This window comes from Salvelinus fontinalis, chromosome 33 (genome assembly GCF_029448725.1).
Source record: "Salvelinus fontinalis isolate EN_2023a chromosome 33, ASM2944872v1, whole genome shotgun sequence".
NCBI classification, from domain to species: Eukaryota; Metazoa; Chordata; class Actinopteri; order Salmoniformes; family Salmonidae; genus Salvelinus; species Salvelinus fontinalis.
Window position 1 is genome coordinate 33,023,526 of NC_074697.1, and position 18,581 is coordinate 33,042,106.

Genomic DNA, 18,581 nt, shown 5'->3' on the forward strand with positions numbered 1-18,581 from the left:
TGGGCTTTCTATGTTTTTGTTCTATGTTGTCTATTTCTATGTGTTTGGCTGGGTGTGGTTCTCAATCAGAGGCAGCTGTCTATCGTTGTCTCTGATTGAGAACCATACTTAGGTAGCCTTTTCCCACCTGTGTTTTGTGGGTAGTTGTTTTCTGTTTTGTGTCTGCACCAGACAGGACTGTTTCGTTTGTTCCACTTTTATTTTTTGTTCTAGTGTTCAGTGCTATTAAAAGTCATGAACACGGCCTCCTGGGTGGCGCAGTGGTCTAGGGCACTGCATCGCAGCGCTAGCTGACCAACCAGAGACTCTGGGTTGGCGCCCAGGCTCTGTCGCAGCCGGCCGCGACCGGGAGGTCCGTGGGGCGATGCACAATTGGCCTAACGTCGCCCGGGTTAGGGAGGGTTTGGCCGGTAGGGATATCCTTGTCTCATCGCGCATCAGCAACTCCTGTGGTGGGCCGGGCGCAGTGTGCACTAACCAAGGTTGCCAGGTGCACGGTGTTTCCTCCGACACATTGATGCGGCTGGCTTCCGGGTTGGAGGCGCGCTGTGTTAAAGAAGCAGTGCGGCTTGGTTGGGTTGTCTTTCGGAGGACGCATGGCTTTCGACCTTCGTCTCTCCCAAGCCTGTACGGGAGTCGTAGCGATGAGACAAGATAGTAATTACTAACAATTGGATACCACAAAATTGGGGAGAAAAAGGGGATCAAATAAAAAAGTTAAAAATAAAAAGTAATGAACACGTACAACGTTGCACCTTGGTCCTCTCCTTCTTCCTCAGACGAACGTCGTTACACCTGGTCCCAGATCTGTTTGTGTTGTTTTGACATCTCGTATGGTCCTTGTCACGACAGTGACCATAGGAGTTGGCAAAACAGCACATAAACAGATCTGGGACCAGACTCGATCTGTATCGGTAAGAGGTCATCTCTGTTGGATTAGGGTGTTTGCCAGCACCCAGGTTACACAATCGTAGACACATCAAATCAATGCAATAGTCGACCACCAATGAGCTTGCAGGATTCCATTTAAGCACCATGAGAAGAAAAAAAGGATACAGTATTTCGCATACACTATGTACTTTACACAGGAACATTACTAAAAGCCTGGTCCCAGATCTGTTTGTACTCTTGCCAACTCCAACCCTAATGTCAAGGAGTTGGAATGATAGCACAAACAGGCTGGTACTCAGGCTACTATAAACCAGAATGTTGTCTTTTCTTTGAAAATATGGGCGTATTTATAACAATGAGAGAGCAGTGCTATGGAGAGGAAACAGAGATACTCCACATTTGTATTACGTGTAATGCATGATGCCATCAACGGCTGACTTTTAAGACTGGTTATTTCCTGAGAGACAAACAATATACCTGACCATGCTAATAACAGTTTATGACAGTGGCACTGCAGTTTTGGAGAGCACTACATGGTATTTACAAGTGCTGAAAAACATATGATTTAAATACAGACTATTAAACGTGTCTTCACATGCAAACGGGTAGAGCTGACTAACCAGAGCGCAGAGCATGCTCTGTTCGACATTATTGATTATTGATCACTAATGGTCACAATTTTACATCATCACAGACCAGAGCACCACACAAGGGCCTTTGTTTCTTCTTCTTAGGGCAGTCTGTCTTGGGACAGTCTGTCTGGTCTTGGCTGGGGTTGCCTTTGAGAAATCGCAGAATCTTCTCAATGGTGGCCTCTTGGTACTCATGGGACCACCTGTATCGAGAGAGAAAGGGAGGGGGGAGAGAAAGAGGGAGAAAGGGAAAGAGAAAGAGGAAGGGAGAAAGAGGGAGAGATAAAGAGAGAGGTTGAGTGATAGAAAAAGATAGAGAGAAAGAGAAAGAGAAAGAGAGGGAGACAGAGACAGAGATAGGGGGAAAGAAAATTTAAGAAACTCCAGCGAAGTGCACTTTGGATAAGTGTTCAAACTGCTCATCTCTCTCAAACAGTCTGCCGTCTGTCTGACTCACTTGATGCCGTTGAAGTTGAGGATGGTTTTCATGTCCTCAGGCAGAGAGTTTGGGTCAGGCCACATGAAGTTATCAGTGACAGGGACGATGTTCTTCTTCCCAGCGAGAGCTGTGACTATCTCCTGCAGGATTTACGAGAGGTACATTAAATCACAGACAGACACAGTGTCTACGCAGTCTAGACATGTAAGGGGCAGGGGTATATGGGGAAAATAATCTCTCAACTGTAACATTGTTCTGTATGCAGTGCAGGGGCGTCAATAGGGTATGGTAGAGTATGGCAGTCGCCACCAACAATTTAAAATAGGCTACTAAAATCATTCCAAGGCAAATGCATTATTAGCGGGCTGGCTTTAGGACCATGCACACGCCTTTGAGTGTGCGAGAAGGGTGTTTGTCCGGCTGGATGCCTTTGAGAGAGCACATCGACGCAGCTGCAGTGAACAGTGCAACTTTTCTTTCAAAACATTGCAGAGGTGGAAGATGGTTGTAGATGGCTAGGTAATTACTGTTTGACTTGATATGAAACTAAACTTGAGTTTAATACCGGTGCTGAACTAGTGGGTACAGTAGCAGCTAATTTCTGTATGACGTGATTGTAGAATGTTAAGTCTTTTATTGACTAAGGTGAATGAAGCTATAGCAGCAAGGTGATAATTTCCAAGATGGCTTAGCAGTTCAGACGTCATTTTTGTCCTCGTACTGTCTTGTCCTGTATATATATATATTTACACCTTCTTCGCATATCTTTTATATTTTTTTATTATCCAAGAACTCAACTACAAAAGCTTTCCTGCAACCCGCCTCACCAATTACAACAAAAAAGTATTATTTACCTCAAATCTGAAAATCCACAGTGAAGCTAACCAGGGGCTAATCAGAAGTTAGCCAGAAAGCTAACCAGAAGTTAGCCGAAAGCTAGCCGAAAGCTAATTTGAAGCTGCCCAGAAGTTAGCCGGCTTGCTGGCTAGCGTTGGTGTTTCAGCTGCCCACGTTTTGTGGTCATCAGCTATTTCTTTAGCTCGATAATCTACCGGCACTTTTGTGCAACGCGACTCGGACCGGAGCATACCGGGCCTTTTTTTTTTTCCTCAGTTTCCCCGGATTTCAGCCGCAGGCTCTGGACATTTGCACCTTGATTTCGCAGCTAGCTAGCTGCAAACCGTGTGACTATTGGCTTACGTCGATCCCGGAGCAAACTTAAATTATTCCGGAGCTAGCCAGCTGAGGAGTTCCATCAGCTATTCCTGGGCTACAGTCACCTATCCGGACCCGGGTTTTTTTTTTGCTGCAGATACGGAGCCCCACCGGGCCTTCACGATTGACTGCCGACGTTATCTGCCCGAGGGAGTTATCCAACTGGCACCTCCGTCGCGACGTTACCTGAACGCTCACCTGGGGCCCGCTAATCGTTAGCTGTCTTATCGGCTGCTATCTTAATAAGTATTTCGGACAATTTTTTTTCTTGGGTCACTATATCTATTTTGCCAATTGGATTGATCCCCTCTACAAGACACGGAACCCCACTAATCTACCGACGGAAACGCACGAGGTGTCTAAAAATAGACCTCCATCCTATGCTATCTTGCTACCGATAGCCATCTACCCGGCCAGCTGTCTGGATCGCCGTGACCCCAACCAACCTCTACTCACTGGACCCTTATTGATCACTCGATTAAGCATGCCTCTCCTTAATGTAAATATGCCTTGTCCACTGCTGTTCTGGTTAGTGTTTATTGGCTTATTTCACTGTAGGGCCTCTAGCCCTGCTCACTATACCATATCCAACCTTTCATTTCCACCACCCACATATGCGATGACATCACCTGGTTTCAATGATGTTTCTAGAGACAATATCTCTCTCATCATCACTCAATACCTAGGTTTACCTCCACTGTATTCACATCCTACCATACCTTTGTCTGTACATTATTCCTTGAAGCTATTTTATCGCCCCCAGAAACGTCCTTTTACTCTCTGTTCTAGATGCTCTAGACAACCAATTCTCATAGCTTTTAGCCGTACCCTTATCCTACTCCTCCTCTGTTCCTCTGGTGATGTAGAGGTGAATCCAGGCCCTGCAGTACCTAGCTCCACTCCTATTCCCCAGGCGCTCTCTTTTGATGACTTCTGTAACCGTAATAGCCTTGGTTTCATGCATGTTAACATTAGAAGCCTCCTCCCTAAGTTTGTTTTGTTCACTGCTTTAGCTCACTCTGCCAACCCGGATGTTTTAGCCGTGTCTGAATCCTGGCTTAGAAAGACCACCAAAAATTCTGACATTTTCATCCCCAACTACAAGATTTTCAGACAAGATAGAACGGCCAAAGGGGGCGGTGTTGCAATCTACTGCAAAGATTGCCTGCAGAGTTCTGTTTTACTATCCAGGTCTGTTCCCAAACAATTTGAACTTCTACTTTAAAAATCCACCTCTCTAAAAATAAGTCTCTCACCGTTGCCGCCTGCTATAGACCACCCTCTGCCCCCAGCTCTGCTCTGGACACCATATGTGAACTGATTGCCCCCCCATCTATCTTCAGAGCTCGTGCTGCTAGGCGACCTAAATTGGAACATGCTTAACACCCCAGCCATCCTACAATCTAAGCTTGATGCCCTCAATCTCACACAAATTATCAATGAACCTACCAGGTACCACCCCAATTCCGTAAACACGGGCACCCTCATAGATATCATCCTAACAAACTTGCCCTCCAAATACACCTCTGCTGTTTTCAACCAAGATCTCAGCGATCACTGCCTCATTGCCTGCATCCGTAATGGGTCAGCGGTCAAACGACCTCCACTCATCACTGTCAAACGCTCCCTGAAACACTTCAGCGAGCAGGCCTTTCTAATCGACCTGGCCGAGGTATCCTGGAAGGATATTGATCTCATCCCGTCAGTAGAGGATGCCTGGACATTTTTTAAAAATGCCTTCCTCACCATCTTGAATAAGCATGCCCCATTCAAGAAATTTAGAACCAGGAACAGATATAGCCCTTGGTTCTCTCCTGACCTGACTGCCCTTAACCAACAGGAAAACATCCTATGGCGTTCTGCATTAGCATCGAACAGCCCCCGTGATATGCAACTTTTCAGGGAAGCTAGAAACCAATATACACAGGCAGTTAGAAAAGCCAAGGCTAGCTTTTTCAAGCAGAAATTTGCTTCCTGCAACACAAATTCAAAAAAGTTCTGGGACACTGTAAAGTCCATGGAGAATAAGAACACCTCCTCCCAGCTTCCAACTGCACTGAAGATAGGAAACACTGTCACCACCGACAAATCCACTATAATTGAGAATTTCAATAAGCATTTTTCTACGGCTGGCCATGCTTTCCACCTGGCTGCCCCTACCCCGGTCAACAGCACTTCCCTCCCCTCTGCTACTCGCCCAAGCCTTCCCCATTTCTCTTTCTCCCAAATACAGTCAGCTGATGTTCTGAAAGAGCTGCAAAATCTGGACCCTTACAAATCAGCCGGGCTAGATAATCTGGACCCTTTCTTTCTAAAACTATCTGCTGAAATTGTTGCCACCCCTATTACTAGCCTTTTCAACCTCTCTTTCGTGTCGTCTGAGATTCCCAAAGATTGGAAAGCAGCTGCGGTTATCCCCCTCTTCAAAGGGGGGGACACTCTTGACCCTAACAGCTACAGACCTATATCTATCCTACCCTGCCTTTCTAAGGTCTTCGAAAGCCAAGTCAACAAACAGATTACCGACCATTTCGAATCCCACCATACCTTCTCCACTATGCAATCTGGTTTCAGAGCTGGCCATGGGTGCACCTCAGCCACGCTCAAGGTCATAAACGATATCTTAACCGCCATCGATAGGAAACAATACTGTGCAGCCGTATTCATTGACCTGGCCAAGGCTTTCGACTCTGTCAATCACCACATCCTCATCGGCAGACTCGACAGCCTTGGTTTCTCTAATGATTGCCTCGCCTGGTTCACCAACTACTTCTCTGATCGAGTTCAGTGTGTCAAATCGGAGGGTCTGTTGTCCGGGCCTCTGGCAGTCTCTATGGGGGTGCCACAGGGTTCAATTCTTGGACCGACTCTCTTCTCTGTATACATCAATGATGTCGCTCTTGCTGCTGGTGATTCTCTGATCCATCTCTACGCAGACGACACTATTCTGTATACTTCTGGCCCTTCTTTTGACACTGTGTTAACAACCCTCCAGGCGAGCTTCAATGCCATACAACTCTCCTTCCGTGGCCTCCATTTGCTCTTAAATACAAGTAAAACTAAATGCATGCTCTTCAACCGATCGCTGCCTGCACCTGCCCGCCTGTCCAACATCACTACTCTGGACGGCTCTGACTTAGAATATGTGGACAACTACAAATACCTAGGTGTCTGGTTAGACTGTAAACTCTCCTTCCAGACTCACATCAAACATCTCCAATCCAAAGTTAAATCTAGAATTGGCTTCCTATTCCGCAACAAAGCATCCTTCACTCATGCTGCCAAACATACCCTTGTAAAACTGACCATCCTACCAATCCTCGACTTCGGTGATGTCATTTACAAAATAGCCTCCAAAACCCTACTCAATAAATTGGATGCAGTCTATCACAGTGCCATCCGTTTTGTCACCAAAGCCCCATATACTACCCACCACTGCGACCTGTACACTCTCGTTGGCTGGCCCTCGCTTCATACTCGTCGTCAAACCCACTGGCTCCAGGTCATCTACAAGACCCTGCTAGGTAAAGTCCCCCCTTATCTCAGCTCGCTGGTCACCATAGCAGCACCTACCTGTAGCACGCGCTCCAGCAGGTATATCTCTCTGGTCAACCCCAAAACCAATTCTTCCTTTGGCCGCCTCTCCTTCCAGTTCTCTGCTGCCAATGACTGGAACGAACTACAAAAATCTCTGAAACTGGAAACACTTATCTCCCTCACTAGCTTTAAGCACCAGCTGTCAGAGCAGCTCATAGATTACTGCACCTGTACATAGCCCATCTATAATTTAGCCTAAACAACTACCTCTTTACCTACTGTATTTATTTATTTATTTATTTTGCTCCTTTGCACCCCATTATTTCTCTTTACTTTTTTCTATCTCTACTATCTCTACTTTTTTTACTTTTTTTACTTGCTATATTGTATTTACTTCGCCACCATGGCCTTTTTATATTTTTATTTATTTATATATATATTTTGTTTGCCTTCACCTCCCTTATCTCACCTCACTTGCTTATATTGTATATAGACTTATTTTTCACTGTATTATTGACTGTATGTTTGTTTTACTCCATGTGTAACTATGTGTTGTTGTATGTGTCGAACTGCTTTGCTTTATCTTGGCCAGGTCGCAATTGTAAATGAGAACGTGTTCTCAATTTGCCTACCTGGTTAAATAAAGGTGAAATAAAAAAAATAAAAAAATAATGTCCAGTCCATTTTGCTTGTTTTTGCAGTTTGTTTTTAGCGGGTAGCAATGGAGTACATGAGCTTCAACTTTATATAAATTCCTTGGAGCTTCAACGTTGCCATTCCCTAAGTTCAGCTGAAATGACGCCACTGATGCAGGGGACCTCTCTATGTCTAATATTGTATATCACCAACATATAGATGGAACATCTAGACATGTAAAGGCTAGAGTGACAGGGTTATACACATCGAAAAAAATTGGAATTCCATCTAGATACTATTGGATCTACACTGAACGAACAAAACATTATGAACACCCTCTCGTTCCATGACAGACTGACCAGGTGAATCCACGTGAAATCTATGATCCCTTGTTGATGTTCGTCGAAGCATGGACTATACAAGGTGTTGAAACCGTTCCACAGGGATGCTGCCCCATGTTGACTCCAATAATTCCCACAGTTGTGTCAAGTTGGCTGGATGTCCTTTGGGTAGGGAACAGGAAACTGTTGATAGTGAAAAACCCAGCAGTGTTTCAGTTGTTGACACAAACCGGTGCGCATTGCTTACCCCATTCAAAAGCACTTAAACATTTTGTATTGCCCATTCACCCTCTGAATGGCACACATACACAATCCATGTCTCGAGGCTTAAAAATCCTTCTTTATCCTGTCTCCTCCTCTTCATCTACACTGATTGAAGTAGATTTAACAAGTGACATCAATAACGGATCATAGTGTTCACCTGGATTCACCTGGTCAGTCTATGTCATGGAAAAAGTAATGTTTTGTATACTCAGTGTATATTGTTATGTATGCAGAACCTATCTATGTATAGATCCAGCTATGTCTTACCTTGTGTACCCAGTCCTTCATGCCAGTGTCACCCATGCACTTGTCGAGGGCGTTGGCAGACAGCACCAGGATGAAGTTCCGTGCCCGCTGGACGCTCTGGATCAGCTTGTCCTCAAACTTCCCTGCTTCCAGCTTCTCCACATCAATGAACACACTGAAACCTCTGACCTGCAGGTGGACCTTCAACAGACTGGGGGGGGGGGGGGGGGGGGGTAACAATTGACGATCTATAGATCTTAGCCTCCAGATAATCCTGACAAACCTGATAATGTTGTTCCAAAGCTCCCTAGCTTTTCCTCTCTCCTGACTATTATTCCTTGCCCTATCTGTAAGGGCTGTCGTTCTCCTCATCCTCGGACGAGGAGAGGAGAGAAAGATCAGTGGACCAATACGCAGCATTCGGGAAATAAGCCATCTTTTATTTGATACGATGGCAACACGAAACAAACACTTTCAAAATACAAAACAAGAAAACGACGTAGACGAAAACCTGAACATGAACTTACTTAACAAAAACGTAAAACTCACGGACAGGAAAAGACTACATCAAAAACGAACGAACAACCGAACAGTCCCGTATGGTGCAAAACATAACACAGATACGGAAGACATTCACCCACAAACAAACAGTGAGAACACCCTACCTAAATATGACTCTTAATTAGAGGAAAACGCAAACCACCTGCCTCTAATTAAGAGCCATACCAGGCAACCCAAAACCAACATAGAAACAGAAAACATAGACTGCCCACCCAAAACACACGCCCTGACCATAAACACATACAAAAACAACAGAAAACAGGTCAGGACCGTTACACTATCCATGACTCTCCCTCTTCCCCTCCCTCTCTGCAGACCTGGCGAGCTGGGAACCGGTAGTCCTGCGGTAGCTAATAAACACGTCCGGTCCAGGGGGCTGGGCATCGGTCAGACACGGCTTAATCGGCCTACGGGCAGCTGCCAGGATCTTGGCGCGATGGATGCCGTTCTCTAGGAGAAAAGGAATACTTTATTCTCCATTGTCTTGCAGGGAACGTAAATGTGGCTTTTGGCTCACAACCCACCTATGTAACAGTCTGACTGGAGCTGCTGGTCGGTGAGGTGGAGGACATTCTTGCGGTCCACGCCAGACTGCACCAGGCCGTAGGTGTACTGGCGGAAGCGTGGGTTCACCTCGCCCAGCCAGTCAGCCATGTTGTTGGGGTCACAGGTCGAGTAGTTGGCGTAGGTCTTCAGCACGCGCAGGTCACGGAGGAACCTAGAAGACAAAACAAAATGGAGTGGGCAGGGTGAGGTGGGGATTTTTATTTCAATGATCAATTTCACTGATGTTGACTGGTATAACAGACTTTTTATAAGCTTGACAGATGACTGAACTAACCTCTTGCGAGTGAGTCCTGCGGTCATGCCCAGGTCAGTGCTCAGCTCCTGGTCTGTGATGTTCAGCAGTAGGTCACCATCCACCTGCAGCTCCTGAAGGATAGGCAGAGAGAGTAGAGAGAAAGACTGAGTTAATTTAGTGAGTAAGTGTAACGGCTATCGTCGGTGGAAGAAGGTGAGGACCAAGGTGCAGCGTGGTAAGTGTTCATGATATTTAATAATAATCAAACCTGAACACTGAATAACAAAACAACAAAGAAACAACCGAAAACAGCTCTGTTTGGTGCAGACACACAAAGACTAAAAATAACCATCCACAAAACCCAACAGAAAACATGCTACCTAAATATGGTTCCCAATCAGGGACAACGATAAACAGCTGCCTCTGATTGAGAACCATATCAGGCCAAACACAGAAAGAAAAAATCATAGAAAAACTAACATAGACAACCCACCCAACTCACGCCCTGACCATACTAAAACAAAAGACAAAACAAAGGAACTAAGGTCAGAATGTGATAGTAAGAGGCTAAGGAGAAATACAGGTAACTGCCAAAACAAAGGAAACACCAACATAAAATGTCTTAATAGGTTGTTGGGCCACCACAAACCAGAACAGCTTTAATGCGACTTGGCATAGATTCTACAAGTGTCTGGAACTCTATTGGAGGGATGCTTTGCTGATGGTGGTGGAAAACGCTGTCTCCAGAATCTCCCATAAGTGTTTAATTGGGTTGAGATCTGGTGACTAAGATGGCCACGGCATATGGTTTACATTGTTTTCATGCTCATCAAACCATTCAGTGACCACTCGTGCCCTGTGGATGGGGGCATTGTCATCGTATGGGGGCATAGCCATGGTTGACAAAATAATGGCCAAAATACTGGCCTGCCCATAATTTTTATACATGTCCCTAAGCATGATGATATGTTAATTGCTTAATTAACTCAGGAACCACATCTGCGTGAAAGCGCCTGCTTTCAATGTACTTAGTGTCCTTCATTTACTCAAGTATTTCTATTATTTTGGTAGTTACCTGTAGGTATCCATATCTAATAGATATGAAAACAAACATTCACCTTATTTTGTCACCATCTTTACAAGGACTATAGAAGAGCATTCTCATTGTTTATTGTTCAAACCTTGTCTTTTGCTATCGCTATCTCTATCTATCTTTCTCTCTCTCACACACACACACTGAGACACAGAAACACACACCTGGAAGCGCTCAGTATAAGAGCTGAATCCAATCACTTGGAGCCATCTCTGCACCTCACCACCCTTCCAGTTGGGCACGGAGGAGAGGATACGTCGCGGCACCTCCTCCCCCATCATCCCCAGTGCCCGCTTGGCCAAGGCACAGGCCGTCCCGTTGCTGGAGTACATGACAATCCTTTTCAGGCTCTGCACCGCACCTATCTCCTGGAAGATCTGGGAGGAAGAATGTACACACATTCAATTGTATGTCCATTGATATTGTAGGGCTGGTGATTTTAATGAAGGAACATTTAAATCCATTTTACCTCATTTTTACCGGTATGCCACCTGTGCAACTAGATGAAACAAAACTTGATCACATTTACTCCACACACAGAAATGCATACAAGGCTCTCCCTCACCCTCCCTTTGGCAAATCTGACCATAACTCTATCCTCACGATTCCTGCCTACAAGCAAAAACTCTAACAGGAAGTAACAGTGACGCACTCAATACGGAAGTGGTCAGATGAAACGGATGCTAACGGACTGTTTCGCTAGCACAGACTGGAATATGTTCCAGGATTCATCCGATAACATTGAGGAGTTTACCACATCAGTCACTGGCTTCATTAATAAGTGCATCGACAATGTCATCCCCACAATGACCGCACGTACTGTACATATCCCAACCAAAAGCCATGGATTACAGGCAACATCCGCACTGAGCTATAGGTTGGAGCTACTGCTTTCAAGAAGCAGGATACCCATCCGGATGTTTATAAGAAATCCCGCTACGACCTTCAATGAGCCATCAAACATCCAGCTTGAACGCTCGTCGGGTGTGGCAGGGCTTGCAAACTATTACGGATTACAAAGGGAAACCCAGCCGCAAGCTGCCCAGTGACACGAGCCTACCAGACAAGCTAAATGCCTTCTATGCTCGTTTCGAGGCAAGTAACACTAAACCATGCATGAGAGCGCCAGCAGTCCCAAACGATTGTGTGTTCTCGCTCTCCGTAGCCAATGTAAGACCTTTAAACAGGTTAACATTCACAAGGCCGCGGGTACCAGATGGATACCAGGACACATACTAAGAGCATGTGCTTACCAGCTGGCGGGTGTCTTCACTGACATTTTCAAACTCTCCCTGACCCAGTCTGTAATACCTACATGTTTCAAGCAGATCACCATAGTCCCTTTGCCCAAGAACGCCCAGGTAACCTGTCTAAATGTCTATTGCCCATAGCACTCACATCATTAGCCATGAAATACTTTGAAAGGCTGGTCATGGCTCACATCAACACCAACATCCCAGACACTCTGGACCCACTCCAAATTGCATACCGCCTCAATAGATCCACAGATGACACTGCCCTCCCCCAGCTGGATGAGAAGAACACCTACAGTTGAAGTCAGAAGTTTACATACACTTAGGTTGGAGTCATTAAATCTCGTTTTTCAACCACTCCACAAATTCCGTGTTAACAAACTATAGTTTTGGCAAGTCGGTTAGGACATCTACTTTGTGCATGACACAAGTAATTTTTTCAAACAATTGTTTACAGACAGATTATTTCACTAAAACGAGTTCTATATCGACATAACTGTATCACAATTCCAGTGGGTCAGAAGATTACATACACTATGTTGACTGTGCCTTTAAACAGCTTGGAAAATTCCAGAAAATTATGTCATGGCTTTAGAAGCTTCTGATAGGCTAATTGACATCATTTGAGTCAATTGAAGGTGTAACTGTGGATGTATTTCAAGGCCTACCATCCAACTCAGTGAGTCTTTGCTTGACATCATGGGAAAATCAAAAGAAATCAGCCAAGACCTCAGAAAACATTGTAGACCTCCACAGTCTGGTTCATCCTTGGGAGCAATTTCCAAATGCCTGAAGGTACCACATTCATCTGTACAAACAATAGTACACAAGTATAAACACCATGGGAACCACGCAGCCATCATACCGCTCAGGAAGGAGAAGCGTTCAGTCTCCTAGAGATTAACATACTTTGGTGCGAAAAGTGTAAATCACTCCCAGAACCACAGCAAAGGACCTTGTGAAGATGCTGGAGGAAGCAGGTACAAAAGTATCTATATCCACAGTAAAACGAGTTCTAAATCGACATAACCCGAAAGGCTGCTCAGCAAGAAAGAAGCCACTGCTCCAAAACGGTTTGCAACTGCTGTAACGCTCTGGGTGTCGGGGGGGGGTGTGAAGTCAGGCGCAGGAACAACAGAGAGTTCAATATAGTGCTTTTAATGCACACACGGTAAACAACGTCCCCACGAAAACACTGGGTGTACAAACAAATGCCCCATACACGGGGGACGAAAAAACAGTCCAAATACACTCTACGAACGAAATGAACAATACGTTCGTCTACTCCCGATACCAAGGTACAACTGATCAATCCCGTACAAAGAAACGGGCGGGCTGGCTGACTAATAAATCCCAACTAATTACAATCACCTCAACACAGGTGTAACAAATAAACACATAAGGAGGGGGAGGAAAAAGAGTCAGTGGCAGCTCGTAAGCCGGCGACGACGACCGCCGAAGCCACCCAAACGGGAAGGGGAGTTACCTTCGGTTGGAGTCGTGACAACTGCACATGGGGACAAAGATCATACTTTTTGGAGAAATATCCTATGGTCTGATGAAACAAAAATGTTTGGCCATAATGACCATCGTTATGTTTGGAGGAAAAAGGGGGACGCTTGCAAGCCGAAGAACACCATCCCAACCGTGAAGCACGGGGGTGGCAGCATCATGTTGTGGGGCATGTTCAGCATCATGTTCTGCTTTGCTGCAGGAGGGACTGGTGCACTTCACAAAATAGATTGCATCATGATATATTGAAGAAACATCTCAAGACATCAGTCAGAAAGTTAAAGCTTGGTCGCAAATGGGTCTTCCAAGTGGACAATGACCCCAAGCATACTTCCAAAGTTGTGGCAAAATTGCTTAAGGACAACAAAGTCAAGGTATTGTAGTGGCCATCACAAAACCCTGACCTCAATCCCATAGAACATTTGTGGGCAGAACTGAAAAATCGTGTGCGAGCAAGGAGGCCTACAAACCTGACTCAGTTACACCAGCTCTGTCAGGAGGAATGGACCATAATTCAACAAACTTATTGTGGGAAGCTTGTGGAAGGCGACCCGAAACGTTTGACCCAAGTTAAACAATTTAAAGGCAATGCTACTAAATACTAATTGAGTGTATGTAAACTTCTGACCCACTGGGAATGTGATGACAGAAATAAAAGCTGAAATAAATCATTCTCTCTGCTATTATTCTGACATTTCACATTCTTAAAATAATGTGGTGATCCTAACTGACCTAAGAAAGGGAATTTTTACTAGGATTAAATGTCAGGAATTGTGAAAAACTGAGTTGAAATGTATTTGGCTAAGGTGTATGTAAACTTCCGACTTCAACTGTATGTGAGAATGCTGTTCATTGACTACAGCTCAACGTTCAACATTATAGTGCCCTCTAAGCTTATCACTAAGCTCAGGACCCTGGGACTGAACACCTCCCTCTGCAACTGGATCCTGGACTTCCTGATGGGTCACACCCTGGTGGTGAGGGTAGGCAACACCAGGGGGTGGCTGACCCTCAACAAAGGCCCATCTGGGGTGCATGTTTAAGTCTCCTCCTGTACTCCTGTTCACCCAAGACTTCGTGGCTGTGCACGACTCCAATACCATCATTAAGTTTGCTGACGACACAACAGTGGTAGGCCTGATCACCGACAACAATGAGACCACCTATGGAGAGGATGTCACAGACCTGGCAGTGTGGTGCCAGGACAACAACCTCTCCCTTAATGTCAGCAAGACAAAGGAGCTGATTGTGGACTACAGAAAATGGAGGGTCGAGCACGCCTCCATCCACATCATCGGTGCCATAGTGGACTTGTCAAAGACTCCAGCCACCAAAGTCATAGACTGTTCTCTCTGCTATAACACGGCAAGCGGTACCGATACACCAAGTTTGGAACCAACAGGACCCTGAACAGCTTCTACCCCCAAGCCATAAGACTACTAAATAGTTAACCAAATAGCTAACTGGACAATCTGCATTGACCCCTTTTGGACTAATTATTTTGACTCATTACATATGCTGCTGCTACTGTTAATTATCTATCCTGTTGCCTAGTCACTTTACCCTACCTATATGCACATATCTACCTCAATTACATCATACCCCTGCACATTGACTCTGTACTGGTATTCCATGTACAGTTTTTAGCCAAGTTATCGTTACTCATTGTGTATTTATTCATAGTGATATTATTTGTATTCATTTTTCACTATTCATTGCTGGGAAGTAAGCATTTCATAGTTAGTCTACACCTGCTGTTCACAAAGCGTGTGACACATGCAATTTAATTTGATTTTATATATATAGTTAGGTAAGTGGGCACCAGAAGTGGTTTTAGGCCCCAAAAGGTTGTTGGGTGAAATCCCTGTATCCACTACCCACTAAAGCAGGGTTTCCAAAACTCGGTCCTCTGGACACCAAGGGGTGCACATTTAGGTTTTTGTCCTAGCACTACACAGCTGACTCAAATAATCAACTAATCATCAAGCTTTGATCATTTGAATCAGCTGTGTAGTGTTAGGACAAAAACCTAAACGTGCACCAAGTTTGGGAAACTCTGCACTAAGGTGTAGTGGTCACCACAGGGAGGGCGTGCAGGCTTTTGTTCCAGCCCAGCACGAACACATCTGATTCAGCAAATCAACTGCTTATCAAGGTTGAACCAGGTGTGCTTTTGTTCCCTGATCCTGACCTTAGTGTTCCGCTGGCGTGACTTGATGCTGGTCTCGACACACAAGTAGAAGGCAGCGATACACTTCCCCTCCAGTCTGGCCCCATCCAATAGTGGCAGCAGCTGCTGTAAGTCTGCAGCCGTCCTCCCCTGCATGCTGTCCGCACTGTCCAGCAAGCTCCTGGCAAACTCATCAGGGTCCAGAGATGCAATAAAGGGCTCCACCAGCTCCAACGTCCCTGACTTCACCACCTATAATAATACATTTAGCAGACACTTTAATCCAGGAAAATTTACAGTGTTGTGTGCATACATGTTTTCGTATAGGTGGCCAGTGCAGGAATCAAACCAACCACCCTGGCGTTACAAGCTCCGTGCTGTACTAACTGAGCCACACAGGACCCACCTCCTGCTCGATCTCCCGGTTATTGGCGAGCACGGCCACCGCTAAACACGCATGGAAGCGGATGAGCTCGTCCTCTTTAGAGAACGCCAACGGAAACAACCACTCGGCTGCCTGCTTCTCGATCATCAGCCGCTGGCAGTGATGGCCGCCATACATGGCGCAGTTGGCAAGTGCCACGGCACAGTGGCGGAGGACGGTGGGGTCGGTACCGCGACACCAGAAGAGCAGGGCATCCAGGGCGCCGTTGGCGATGAGCTGGGCGGACGTCTCCTCGGTGTGTTTGAACATGTGCTCCAGGATGCCTGAGACACTGCGGGCCAGCTGGGCATCCTCTGTCTCCCTCGTCAGGTTCAGGATCACCCCCAGACCCATGTGAGCCACGTAATCTCTGAATAGGAAGAGAGAGAGGTGAAGAGGGTAAAGAAAAGTAATAGTATATAACTAGGCTGGGTTGGGTAGGTTAATTTCAAAATGTAATCCGTTACAGATACTAGTTACCTGTCCAAAATTCTAATCAGTAACGTAACTTTTGGATTACTCAAACTCAGTAACATAATCTGATCTGATTACATTCAGTTACTTTTAGATTACTTTCCCCACTCGCTCAGGTGGAACAAATGTACATTTGCTCCTTTTTTCAACGCTGATTTGAATGTCATTGAGAAAACAGAGAAGTGTTAAATATTTTTTCGCAAACATTCTTTCTGAATGTAAAACTTACCCTCGAAGTAATCATCTAGTTTTTCAAAAGTATCTGTAACCTGATTACAATATTTTGGCTGGTAACGCAACAATTACCGTAATTGCGGCAACAATTACATGTAATCAGTTCCTCCCCAACCCAGTGGCTGAGTTTATAAATGTATTTTTTAATCTTTATTTAACTAGGCAAGTCAGTTAAGAACAAATTCTTATTTACAATGACAGCCTACCGGGGAACAGTGGGTTAACTGCCTTGTTCAGGTGCAGAACGACAGATTTTTACCTTGTCAGCTCGGGGATTCAATCCAGCAACCTTTCAGTTACTGACCCAATGCTCTAACCACTAGGCTGCCTCTGCCTGTTCTAACCACTAGGCTGCCTGGCGCCCCAGAACGACTAAGACTTATCTGTATCTGGGTCCTGGAAACTGGCCCTAAAGGTTAGGACCAAGGTAATATGTTGTACAACTGAAAAAGTGCATGTAGGCCTGTAGTGAATACACACCTGTTCTCAGAGACCAGTATCTGCTCCAGTAGTTTGGCAGACTCATAGGTGATCTCCACAGCAGGTGTCATTAGGAGTTGCAGGAGCAGCTCCAGTCCTCCGTCCAGTCGTATCCTGTTGCATATCTCCTCCGCGACCTGCCGGCCCACAGTAGGCAGAACCCAGGCCTCCTCCACTAACTGGAACGTCTCTGCGATGGCCCTGCGGGTCTCGTCCAGATCCGATGTATCTTTGGCTGATTTCAGTGTCTTGATAGCGGAGCGCAGGGCCGGGAGCGAAGTATCCAAAACATCCTGGACGTCGGCACCGTGGACACCCGGTGAGACCGGTGGTGCTTTCGGTTCCGAGGATGAGCTCGGGCTGCCCGACCTCCGGTTCCCAATCCGGCTGACATATTCCGGTACAGTGAGTCTTTCGGAGCTGAACATGGAGAGGTATCGATAGAGTCTCCAGAGGGAAATAGTTAAAGATAAGAGCATCAACCGCCAATCTCTGTCAGGGCCAAGAGGGCTTGTTGCAGGCCCTGATCAATAACAGATCGATTATCAGGCCAGTTTCTCTGGAGAAATAAACGTGTGCGTAATAACCTGGTTATAACTGAATGGGAAACAATGTTTGTCTTGCAATCAAGTTGTTTAGATACATGAACAAACCACAATAGGAGAAATTACATTCCCATCATCTGGACAGGATGCTGAGCTATAAAATCAAAGTGACGGCTTTCACTAAATTGCATCATCATCACACTGATGTCATCTTTGAAAATAAGTGAATAAAGACTCATCTCGCATCATCATGACCAAGCCGTCACACTATGCTTGCATTTAAACACGGATGTCCTCCGTTTTCTCCTATCATTTACACAAGGCCTTGTTGGATCAAATTATGTCTACTCAGAATAACCCGACGCCAAATAAATTATCAAGCCTTCACTGTGTCCACTATTAGATAATGTATCACCACTGCGGATGTTTAGAGAACTCCTAGACAGGGAAAACAATTATCTCAAAAAGCCCATTACATATCAAATTACGTTACCAGCTGGATGGAGAAATATAAACAGCTCTGTTGTCTTCTGTCTCTCGCTTGCAATATTGAGGCTTAATCCAGAGAAAGACGCCCTGTCGATCAAAATGACTCTCACGGTTTTCCTTTTTCCTGTCTATTCACATGACTATATTGAAACGACTTGTTATGCTTTAATCCATAACAAATATATCTTATTTGGGATACGTATTCTTAAAATAGCCTCTCTCCTTGACATCCTTGACTCAGCATCCTCGAAGCTAGGACCGCCCATTATCTTCAGGATATATTTACAGACCGACATGTCATGCCGAGGCCCGCTCAGCAACAAAGCGCCAGTATGGTGCTCAT

At 45.4% G+C, this 18,581-nt stretch overlaps 1 protein-coding gene across 3 annotated transcripts; it reads right to left on the reverse strand.

Annotated features, from left to right (window-relative positions):
• Positions 1 to 1,007: 1,007 nt before the first annotated feature.
• On the reverse strand, positions 1,008 to 18,581 carry LOC129832074 (NAD(+) hydrolase SARM1-like). 3 transcript variants are annotated; one of them, XM_055895818.1, is made up of 11 exons: positions 18,243 to 18,581; positions 17,205 to 17,651; positions 15,999 to 16,386; positions 15,614 to 15,844; positions 10,822 to 11,034; positions 9,604 to 9,695; positions 9,287 to 9,480; positions 9,080 to 9,212; positions 8,223 to 8,412; positions 1,981 to 2,102; positions 1,008 to 1,726 (listed from the first exon to the last, which is right to left on the reverse strand). In XM_055895818.1, the coding sequence occupies exons 2-11, from the start codon at positions 17,630 to 17,632 to the stop codon at positions 1,564 to 1,566; spliced, it is 2,154 nt and encodes a 717-aa protein (XP_055751793.1). In that variant the 5' UTR covers positions 17,633 to 17,651; positions 18,243 to 18,581; the 3' UTR covers positions 1,008 to 1,563. The 3 variants fall into 3 exon arrangements, 2 of the variants coding, with proteins under 2 accessions (XP_055751793.1, XP_055751791.1); XM_055895816.1 differs by having other exon boundaries at positions 17,205 to 17,763; XR_008755865.1 differs by lacking the exon at positions 1,008 to 1,726 and adding an exon at positions 7,710 to 7,874 and having other exon boundaries at positions 2,015 to 2,102; positions 17,205 to 18,581.

What these genes read in the sequence shown, in the direction of transcription:
- LOC129832074 (XM_055895816.1), bottom strand. Translation starts at nt 17,683, where the DNA reads ATGCTCTTATCTTTAACTATTTCCCTCTGGAGACTCTATCGATACCTC. An exon ending in ACCGGTTCCCAGCTCGCCAG is followed by an intron (nt 8,413 to 9,079) that starts GTCTGCAGAGAG and finishes CCCCCCCCCCAG; the next exon opens with TCTGTTGAAGGTCCACCTGC. An exon ending in CTCAACTTCAACGGCATCAA is followed by an intron (nt 1,727 to 1,980) that starts GTGAGTCAGACA and finishes CTCTCGATACAG; the next exon opens with GTGGTCCCATGAGTACCAAG.